General features: G+C 36.5%; 1 protein-coding gene across 1 annotated transcript; it reads right to left on the bottom strand.

Annotated features, from left to right (window-relative positions):
- Window positions 1-4,137: 4,137 nt before the first annotated feature.
- On the bottom strand, window positions 4,138-5,667 carry LOC135618314 (transcription repressor OFP8-like). Its single transcript, XM_065119195.1, has one exon. It carries the CDS (start codon window positions 5,170-5,172, stop codon window positions 4,459-4,461), a length of 714 nt encoding a protein of 237 aa, XP_064975267.1. The 5' UTR covers window positions 5,173-5,667; the 3' UTR covers window positions 4,138-4,458.
- Window positions 5,668-11,863: the final 6,196 nt, after the last annotated feature.

The following is an 11,863-nucleotide window of genomic DNA, read 5'->3' as shown; positions in this document are numbered from 1 at the left end:
AGACAGGTCCAATGGATTGGACCTGTATCGTTTGGGGACTACGGCGTAGTGGCATAGTACTTCCGTAGTCGATGAGTCAAGTGAATTATTACAGAGATAATATTTCACTAAGTTAGAAGGAGTTCTGATAGGTATGACTCATGGCCAGCTCGATATTGGGCCTAGAGGGTCACACACATATGGTAGGCATTGCGATGAGTAGAGGTTCGGATATGAGATATCCGACGGAGCCCTTGTCTTATTGGATGCAGATCCAATACCCACTAGGGGAGGACCCAATAGGGTTTGACAGGGGACCTCTATAAATAGGAGGGATTCAGAGCCTCATAGGCTAGAGCCTTTGCTTGCCTTTCCTATTCTCCTCTTCCTCTCCACCTCAGAGCATGCTTGGAGTCTTGAGGAGCGTCGTCGCAACCCTGCTGTGTGGATCACCGCTAGAGAGGAGGACGCTTGACCTCCTTCACCCTCTCCTAAGGATCTGCAAAGAAACAGGGATATACGATCTCCCTAGGTAACATAATCTACTCTATACGCAGTTTTATGTTTCGCGGATTTTTCGCACCAATCTTCGCACGACGACGAACATCTTTTTGGGAATCGGGGATTTTGTTTTCTTGTTCTTCCGCTGCGCATGTGATGTCGCCCCCAAGATTTCCCAACATGTGACCCTCTAGGCCCAATATCAAGCTGACAATGAGTCATTCCTGTCAGAACTCCTTTTGGCTCAGTGAATTATTATCTTCATAATAATTCACTTGACTCATCGACTATTGATGTACTAGGCCACTACGTCACAGTCTCCAAACGATATAGGGAAATCCAATCCATTAGACATATCTGTTCTTAGTTACCGTGTATATATAGTCCTTTATCCATCTAATACCCGAGAGACCGTATACCGAGCATGGTACTATTAGGCCAATACAGTTTTTACTCAAGTCTCACAATAATCGAATTCTCCCGAAGAACTCTTTCTCTCTCGATCAAAATGACCTTGGCCAAGGATTTGTCTAAGCAAGAACATATGGGATATTCCTCTCATGACACAAAGAGTGGATAATCCTCTATCTACACTTAATATTCCTCATAAGATTGGCTGCTACTCCCAATGACCGGTTGTGCTAGATTTGGAACATCCAAACCTATAAGTCTAGTATCAAAGAATGGAGTACTCATACAGGACATCCTTGGTGTCTCAAGTCTAAGGATCAAATATGCTACTAGAACTACGAAATCACTATATGATAATAAGACATCATCAACCATCCAACATTCTGTGAGCGGATCAATCAATGAATTCATTCTCCAATGAGCACTAGCACTGTAGCCCTAGTATTCCCACATGAGCAATTATGAGATCAACCACCTCCATCATATATATGTATATATAGTACATAATATGTTCGGTTATCTTGATATCCCTCTTGAGTAACTTATGACCGAGATTATTTAGGGTCTGTGTTTAAAGGTGAATCGATCTCATTATCATGATATCATCATGATCTGATTTCCATTGCACAGATCCATGGATATCATAATATATTTATATAATAAATAATATAAAATGATAATATATTAATATATAATAAGCAAAAAGAGTATGTGTTATATCACACGTGTCATCACTCACGTGATTGACTTGTAGGGCACCTATGACTAGTAAATTGATCATGTACGGCTAACTCATCCTTGTAGATATAAAAGCTAACCCTCCTTAATCAAGAGGGAGAGGACTTTCGTATATTCAGCTCACTCTTATTTCACTCAACGCTAAGTTAAGCTTTGGAGGGATCGAGTCGGGAAATCTCTCTTCCGATCTCGACTTGTGTGCAAGGGCTGACGACGAAGAAGCAAGCAACAAGACTCATAGCTCAACCCGACCCGACGCGCACTATCGTTGCCCGAGTCTTCACATGAGCGACCTTACACATCTGGGATCGGATTGAGCCGTGCTGACTTCTCGACCACTGCGTAGAGGCTCACCAACAAATACGATGTCTTCCCATCTTTTGCAAAATTTTACAACCTTATCTTATCAAATATCTCATCTTATTTACTCTATATAATCTTGATTAAACTATTGAAGACTTTTAAAGGATACAGCTTAGTTTATTAACGTATAAGAGTAGCTCAAAACGCATTATAAACTCTCTACAATGTTTTATCTCTGTACTTGTTTTAGGTTACATAACAAACCTTGATTTCTACTTCAATGTTTTACTTCTATTTCATCACTATACTTGTCTTTAAGACTAATAATACTCTTGAGACATAGTGGCAAGGATACATAAAACTCTTAGTCTCTTAGGAGTTAATGGGGATGTTGGGAAGAGGATTGACAAAGCTCACAAAGCTATAAGTCGGGCATTAATGAGCATTGCCATGGGTTTCATGGCATCCGTGACCACCACTGCTGTGTCTTGTCAGTTCTTCCGGATCATGTCTGACAACTGCAACTTCCCTTGTGGAGCATTTATTGCACGGCTATCTATTAGCATCAGATGTAGCCACGAAGAATACAATGGAAGAAGATGGATTTTATTTGGATGTTCAACTAAACAAAAAACAAAAAAAATTCAAGTCTGTGATTGTATTGAGTTAATACAGACTTAATTGTATTACTTCCGGGAAATCAGATGAATTTACACTAATCTATTTAGGAATAAAATAGATTATGTGACTTATGAGAGTAGAATATGGTTTTTATTTTTTTAGTAATATCAAATACGATAGATTTCTTTAGCAATATGAACACATGTCGGATATTTATGATATGTATATGATAAAAAATAAAGGCTGAGATAAGATCGGCTTAATACGAGAAACAAAGGTGTAATTAACACCAGATCATTATATCAAACCGTAATGTCAAATGTGCATATCGAATATATGGTTGATCTTTTAGCTGAACGAATCGTGTAACACTATCAAAATAATAATTATAGGTGATAGACAAAAATTATCACTATAATGCCAACATTTGTAATTGTAAGATTTAGTGACGAAACTTTCCGTCAACATCCTCGATTGCCTTAGATCTCATGGTTAAAAATTTTACCAATAAAAAATATTAAATTATTATTATTATAATAAGAAAAGATCAAATTCAAGTTGGCCAGGTTGATTAACAGGCTAGTTTTGAGATTCTATATATTAGTTAAATTTGATTATCGATACGGTGATATGATTTCCAAGTCGGATGTTTTACACCACTAAAAACGTATCAATCTGATATTATTATTTTCTTTAATTCATGATTTTTTATTCATAAAGGCTTGATATACATCTATTCAAGTAAAACTATGGGCACTAGAAATAAGACTCAAAATTTAAAAAAAATTTAGCGAAGGTTTTAGTGGGAAGATAACATTTAATCATGTAATAGATTTGGATGAACTCAATCAAATTTTTAGGTTTAGGGTTATTCAAATCGAACCAAAAAAGCTAATTCGATTTGAACTGGTTTATCAATAGTATGATTTTGATTGTTTTGGTTCAGGACACTATTCTTTGATTCGATTAACCATTTAAGATTAATCGAATCAATTTTAATTTAAAAAATTAATATGATCAAATTTATTATTAAATTAAAAAATTCTTCTGGGCATTTGGATTTCACAAACTAGTGATCAAATTGGGCATACAATAACAAGGCTAGCTCAATTTTCAATGTCATAATTTTAATTGATATTGATCTAATTTCACAAATTTTATTGATCCAATTAGACTAAGATTCTCGTTCGATTCAATTGAACTGAATCAATTCATTTAAAAATATATATTTTAAAATTATTTAAAATTAAAAGCTTATTAATTGATTAATTGAACCAAATTAATTGGTTTTGAATTGGTTCAATTAGATAGGTTCTAATTAAAACAATTACTTTAACTGAATCGCAGTTTGACTCGATTTCACCCTTAACAATTTGATTCAAATTGATTTGAATATCCCACGCTTAGATTATTGGTTCACAAGTTGGGCATTGAACCATCTATTTTCATTATATTTAAATAAAACATATAAAAAGATTAAAAAAATATATGTTTGTAAAAATATTAAAAATATAAAGTTATGATTGTGAAATGCCTTTTCATTATATAATAAATTAAAAATAACTATGTTTGATTGCATTGAGAGACGAACATGAAAAAGCCATTCATTGAAAGTCTACGGACAAGCACAGCCCTCACACCCCACAACCCATCATCCGCTTTCTATCCCCATTACCATCACATTACTATCTAAAAGCACTTCACAAGTTACGGCCCCTCCCCTTGTACCTACCATTCAAGCCCAAAGCATATCATTTCTTTATCAATACTTTCTTAAAACAAAAAAAGAAAACTATTATAATAATTACTTTTACTACTATTCCTTTTTTATGATTTTGTTGCGGTGTGCGATCCTGTCACCTGCCAGTGGAGTTTTTCCACGTCGCACTGGGTAGTTGCGGGATCTCAACTCTCGTCTTCTCCTTCGCCCCAGCTGTCGCGTTCAAGGGAGTTCGGTCGCTGACGGCGGCGGGTCGAGAAGGTTGAGGTTGAGGTTGAGGTTGAGGTGGAGGCGGAGGGGGAAGAAGGCGCGAAGACGAGGTTCCAGGCCTCGGCGAAGGCGCGGAGGATGAGGTGGTGGTGGCCCGGGGCGTTGAGAGCAAGGAAGCGGTAGAGGAGGTTACGGAGGTCCTCCCACTCGTAGATCTCCATCTCCACGATCATCTGCAGCATCGAGTTCCGGAAGTCCATGCACGGATCCAACGACTCCTTGACCACTGCTACACTCCCCTCCACCACCCTCTTCCTCCCCGGCGTCGCAGCCGCGCGCTTGTTCCTCTTCTTCTTGTTTGTCCTTCGCTGTCCCCTAGCAGTCGTCTTCTTCAAGATCTCCGGCTGGTCGATCGCGAGCGACGGAGAGGAGGTGCAGTCGCCGTAGCGGGAGGGAGAGGAGGAGGAGGAGGAGCTCACGGCGGCAGCAGTGGTGTTAGTGGTTACGGTAATGCTGGTTTCCCATGATGAAGTGGTGGTGGAAGAGTAGGGGAGGCAAGGGCTCTTCGGTGGCTTGGTGGTTTTCTGCGAGGAGGAGAACAAAAATGGGAGCTTTGGCCGCCGGCAGCTGCACCCGACGTCGACCACCACAGGTTGCCGCATCACTAACATTCTCGGCCGGGAAGACATTGGGAACGCAGAAAGCTCAGGTCTTTGTGTGCAGAAGGAAGTTTCAGCAATGGCGGAAACTCAAAAAAGTTTCCTTTTTGCTCGAGAGAACAAAGAGAAGGAAACCGGAACACATAGTCATTCTCTTGGCTATTGAAGCAGCGAAAGTAGCTGAAGAGCTACACTTCGGATTTTGGTGAAGTGGAGGAAAGATGTTGATGAGAGAGAGAGAGAGAGAGAGAGAGAGAGAGAGAGAGAGAGAGAGAGAGATAGAGAGAGAGAGATGATGCTGATGATGGAGGGATGGAGAGAAGAGGTTTAGGGAGAGAAAGAGAGATAAACGAGAGCTATTACAGAAGGGATGGTGAGAATGGGAGTTGGAGGAAGATGAAGGAAAAGGATGTTAGTTGGGGAGGGTCTTTTTATCACATTTGCCTCTCTGTATTGTCATTTGCTTTAGGATGAAGAAGGCTCAGCCTTCAACAAGACGAGTGGAGGAAGGATCCATGAAGGCAAAGAGGGTTAACATCATATGTTCATGTGATGTGATATTATTATCAGGAATTGAATGCAAAATTTGAATCTTGGGATCATGCCTGCAGAAGCCTCTACTGTGATGGGGATGGTTTCTGAACTCAAATGAAGTGTCTGTATCTTCATCACATGCAGAGTTCATGCAGCAACAACAAGGTCTGTTGTTGAGTATATTGTGATCTGAGATCAAGTACATCTTATCAGTGAAGTAGATGGATGAACCTACTTCAAGTGCAAGTGGGGTTCTCTGCAATATTTTAGTGATGCAGTCAAAATAATCCAGCTATAGTCCTGGAACTTAAAACTCTCTCTCTCTCTCTCGCCCTCGTTTATTTCTCTGCTTGCTTTTTGATTCCATTCAAATTGAATCAGAAGGAGAACAGATGAAAAGTTTCACAAACATGGAAGGCCCAGTAAAGTTTTCACGACATAGTCGCGGTGTCTCGGCAGAGAAAATAAATCATAAAGTGATAATAAATGCTCTAAATTGAGACAATAACTCCTTAAACAGATATAGCAGTCCAAATTTGCATTTACTACAATGGGTTACATGCAATATAAATATCTATCTTTTCAAAGTATGGAAACACCATATTTATCTTTTTAAATTTTAATATCATGTGTTGTGGGAAACAACTTTGAGCCGAGGCCTCGGGGCCGACGCGGCTCGGTTCAGCTCCGGATGACGGGGGATCTTCCCGAGACGGCCTTCGAGTCCGCCGAGGTGATCCGATGCGGTGGTTGGGACAGGGTCGTCGTTTCCTCCGGGCAGGAACTCCTCGCCTTCGCGTCTGACGGTGGGGACCTTCAGCTTCGCACCTGCACAAAGGTTGGGTCGGGGTGCTCAACCGGATCCCTCCGACGATCAAGTCAGTTGATAGTGGTTAGGGAGTGTTTTTTCTCCTCCCCTCTCTTGATGAGCGAGAGGGTATTTATAGGGAAGCTTACTGCTTCCTGAGCTGCCCGCTTGCAAGGGGTAGGCTGGTAGCGTTTGACACTAGTATTGGCGTGGCGTGAAGGATTGAGCCTGAGCAAGCGTTAATGCGCCTCAACCGACGTTCTGGTCTGTTTGATCAGGTGCTGTCGTGTCGATCGAGGCGTGAGGCATTATCTGACGTCAGCCGAGTCTTATCATAGTTATTATCCTCATCATCATGTATCTCAGTCCGAAAAATTTATTGGCGAATTTTTGAAAAAACTCATCTATTTCAACATTTATCATGAAATGCTTATGAATTCTCTAATAGTACATATGTTTTGTCAAATACTTAAAATATCCTTGATTTAATGGTTAACCATCTAGCTTCTTTTTCTATTTATCTTAACACTCCTCTGTATCTCTATTTAATTTTTTTTTTATTCTATCCATGCCTAATTAACTTATAAGTTAACATTATTTCTTTGGAATTGAATTTTATTTTTTACTTTTATTTTTATTTTAATTATAAAAAAGACCTCTTTCATATTTTAATTTTAATTTTTACTTTATAAGAGTTTATAACTAAATTCAAGTTTGATATTTTCATTGTTTTTAATAATTTAATTATATTTTTATACTAAACTGAGAGATCTTATTTATCGTTTTAGAAAGACCACTTCATGATTATATTGACTTAAATTTAGCAGAAGGGTTTGTTAAGAACGAGTCAGTACTAAGAGAGAGGGGGGGGGGGTGAATCAGTCCAGCGGTAAAAATCACATCGGTTCTAAAAATCTCTTCGTTTCATACGATAAAAATCGATTTCGGAAACTTGAAAGCATATGCGAGTATAGGCATAGTAAAAGAATAGTAAGAATGTAAGAAGGTTTACAGTAAGATAAATTACATAAAAGAAAAGGTAAATCGGATTTATATAGTAGTTCGGTCATCATAACCTACATTCACTCTATCGATTCATCTTCCGTTGAGACCATTGGCATCCACTATCGATCTTCCTTTAATAGGCGAAGATCAACCTCCTTCTGACACCCCTCTTCTCCTTTTTACAGGTTTAGGAGACAACTTTTACAAGCACACACTCTTCTCTAAACAAAATTCTAAGTTTAAGCTAGAGGAGAGGGTTTCTCAAGAGATTTCTACAATGTTTTCTTACTTTTAATCTCTCTGTGCTTATGTATGTTAACCAGAGAAAAGAGGGGTATATATAGGCTTCAAGTTGATTCAAACTCGGAGCTTAAAAAGGCCTTATCCCATGTTTCCTAGGTACTAGTCGTACCACCGTCGTTCCTGGGCGGTACTACCACCGTAGGATCTGCCACTGGGCAGTACCACCACCTGACAAGGGCTGTATCACCACTGGCAGCATTATTGCTGGCGATACCAACACCCAACTTGGGCAGTACCATCGCCCAGAATACCTACGGTGCTGTTCCCCAGGCGGTGCCACTGTTAGCCAAGGTTTCAGCACCCTAGGCCTTGAATCCGGCCCAAACCAGTCCAACTTCGGGCCCAGTTGGCCCCTAACAGAGTTGATGAGATTACCTCCTAATCTCAACTCTAATTATGTGCTAATTATGATTCCTAAGACATAATCTAAGCAAGATAAGTCGAGTTTCTTCCGGCAAGCTTCCGATGATCTTCCGGCGAACTTCTAACGATCTCTCGGCAATGTTCCAACGGTCTCCCAGCAAGCTCCTGAACTTCATGACAATCTTCTTGGCGAGTTCTAATGAGCTTCTTTGGCAAGCTCTTGGACTTCTCGATTGGTTCCGACAGAACTTCCGACGAACGTCCAGACTTCTGACGAACTCTCGAACTCCCAACGAAATCACGTTCTTGACTCCAGGACTTCATTTTGCTTTATGCCTTGCTATCGTAGTTAATACTACACACACAAAAATATACTTTGATCTAGACAATTATTACAAAGCATGAATTATATTATCCGACATATCATTTATCCATCGATGCTTCATCTGATTCTTCGGCGCATCGTCTGATCTTGCGGCCTATTGCCCAATCGACCAGTTAATCTCTGTAACTCCAATATCCTTGGCGCAATATCCGCTCTTCTTGGCTTGATGACCGAATCCATGGCTTGAAGCATTTTGTCAATACGTCGACCGATCCTCTAGCCCGACGCCCAATCTTCTGACACATTTTCCTCCGACCCAACATGATTCTTCCTACTTTAATTGTCTCTCCTTGATCGAAGCATCCTGCGTCACTAAAAATGCAGATCAAATCATAAATACTATCAATTGGTTTCATCATCAAAATCTGAGATTCAATAATCTTTCCCTTTTTGATGATGACAACCAATTGATGACGGAGTACGGAGTTAACCTTAACTCCTGGAGTTTAAACAAACTCTTCCTATCAATATGCCATATTGATAAAACTTTGAATTCAAGCTGAATTCAAGTCATTGCAAATTTCATCATGAATATTTGCAACACGTCATCATACATAATATGATCATACTTACCCCCCTTTGTCATTAACAAAAAGGAGAACTTCCAACTATCAAGTGTTTGAGATATAAGTTTAAATCATTACATGAAAAACATAATATCAAGTTTTATTATCATGCAATTTGTAAACTAGAAAATTTAGCAAGTGTTACATCATGCAAGCTATTAAGTTTTAGATATACAAGGTAATAAGATAGCAAGTTTACAACATACAAGCTAGTAAAAAATTCGAAAATAAATGCAAGATAGCTTTCTTGTTGAAGTGTGTAAGCGAGCGATTTTTGCTTCCTATTGCAATATGCAAGTTGCAAGTTTTGCTTCTTGAGATTGGCAAGATGGTGATATTTAAGATAGCAAGCTCTTTCTTCTCTTTTGAGAAGTGCCATTTTTGCTTCCTTTGCAAAGTGCAAGCTAGCAAAATTTTATATTATTTTATAACAATCAAGCTAGCAATTTGGCAAGTGTTACTTCTTTTTGAAGTATGAAGGCTAGCAAGTTTTTAAAAAATAATGCAAGATAACAAGCTAGCAAGATATAATGTTTTACATGAAGCAAGCTACATGAAGTACGTTTGCATCTTCTCTTTAGATGTGCAAGCAAGCAAGCAAGTTTTTGCATCTTCTTGACTTGTGCAAGCTAGCTAGCAAGCTAGTTATCTCCCCTTTTGTCATTGTCAAAAAGAAGGGAAGAATATAATTTTGTATCTCTTTTTTCCTTTACAATAATTTTCAAATCATGACAAAGGATGAATAATCAAAGATGAAAAAATAAGTTATGAATGCCAAAACAATTTTTCATCATGAATATTTTATCATTGCATGCATCATTATCATAAGTTGAAGTATTGCATGCATAATATCAAATCATCATTCATAATTACATTAATATTTTAATCATTATTTTAATATGTTTATGCATCATTATATTTTCAATTTATAATATGCACAATTTTAAAAATTTACATATCATCCTTTATGCATGATACTAAAAATAAATCAATCATCATATCATGATACTCATAAGCTAGCAAATTTATATCATATTAGAGCATCAAAACAATATTATGAGTATTTCATGCATTCATATCATCAATGTTTCAATCATTATTTCAATCATCAAAAATGAAAGATCAAGTCTAAAATTCGAGAAATTAAGAGAAACCATGATCCATTTTAACATATCTTCTCTAAATAATTAACAAAAATAACTCTTAGGAGATCATGATATAGATAAAATTCATTTAATCTTGTAGGAGAACAAGACCTCAATTCATGCATATAAAATATTATGATTTACATAGAAAATCTCTTCTTTAGTAAAATACCAAGAAAAATCGTAGGAGTACAAAAAAAAGATCTTGATTAAAAAAAATATCTCAAGTAATTCCATTAAACCAAGATCATGATTTTGATAAAACATATTCAAATTCGGATCGTCAAAATTATCAACATCAATTTAAGAAAATTCAATGAAGATAACGTAAATAGATTCTCATGAGAACTCGATTCATGCATAATGTCTCAATTTTTCATGAATATTATAAGACATGATTTATTTTAACAAATCTCTTCTTTTATAAGTGGATAAAAGAAATATAGGAGATCTTGATTCGGGCATAAGAAATCTTAAGTTATAAATTTTAAAAAATCAAAATAAAGCTTATTTAAATTCAAATCGTCAAATCAAGATTATTTTCAAGAGATTACATAAGATGGATTCATCACTAAGAATCACTTGTTAAAAAATTGAAAAGCTTTAGAGGTATTTTCAAGAAAAATATGCATTCTCCCTTTTTGTTTTAATCTAATTGATTTGATTTCATACAAGCATGCCTTTATCTTTTTATGCCAAACAAAAATATGCATCAACATTTAAAGCTGAAAAAAACTTTCATAATGGCAAAGATCGATAATCCATAAATCACCCAAAAATCATTATTACTTCAAATCATCATTACTTTTTTATTAAGACATTAAGCATGGTTTTGTTGAATATAATGTTGAATGATTCTTAAAGATATCTAAACTTCTTTAGTTTCAATTTGTGTGATTGACTTTATATTAGCATGCCCAAATGTTTGTTCTTATAACAAAACCATGCATCTACGTTTAAAACAGAAAGATAAAAAATTATCAAGATCAAAAAAGTATAACACTTAATTCCAAAACATATGATTTCAAATCATTACTTCAAGTCCTCATGCATAAAATCTTCAAGTACGATACAAATAATAAATCAAAACATTCATCATGATAAGGCATACAAGCCAAAGAAATCATTAAACATAAAGCATATTCATCAATCATGGTTTCATTGAGCATAAAATATTTCAAACAAAATCGAAAATCATCTGGATACACATTATTTCTTCTTGAAAAACATACATAGGACTATCATTAGATTTAAATCTAATATTTTATTTCTTTAATATAAAAAATATAATTTTTATTATCATCTTCAAAATTACTAACATGATAAGCATGATCCTATTTTATTTTTGCATTTTCATTACATCATTAAACATGTAATTTTTAAAAAGAAATATATATAATTTTTTAAACTAAATTAAAAATAACTCACGAAGAACATCACGTAATTTCAAAGTAAACTAAGGGAGTTTCATTTAAATTGTTTACCTCATTGCAGAAAGTCATTAAGGCATAGTTTGCTACCTCGCCTTTGTTTTTCTCCTCATCTTCGGATGAGCTTGATTCGTCCAAAGTCGCTTTATTATTTTTTTTAAGTTTATTTTTAATTTCTGATT

Source organism: Musa acuminata, chromosome BXJ2-8 (genome assembly GCF_036884655.1).
Source record: "Musa acuminata AAA Group cultivar baxijiao chromosome BXJ2-8, Cavendish_Baxijiao_AAA, whole genome shotgun sequence".
In the NCBI taxonomy this organism is placed as follows: Eukaryota; Viridiplantae; Streptophyta; class Magnoliopsida; order Zingiberales; family Musaceae; genus Musa; species Musa acuminata.
This window is presented reverse-complemented; position numbering and strand designations above follow the sequence as displayed.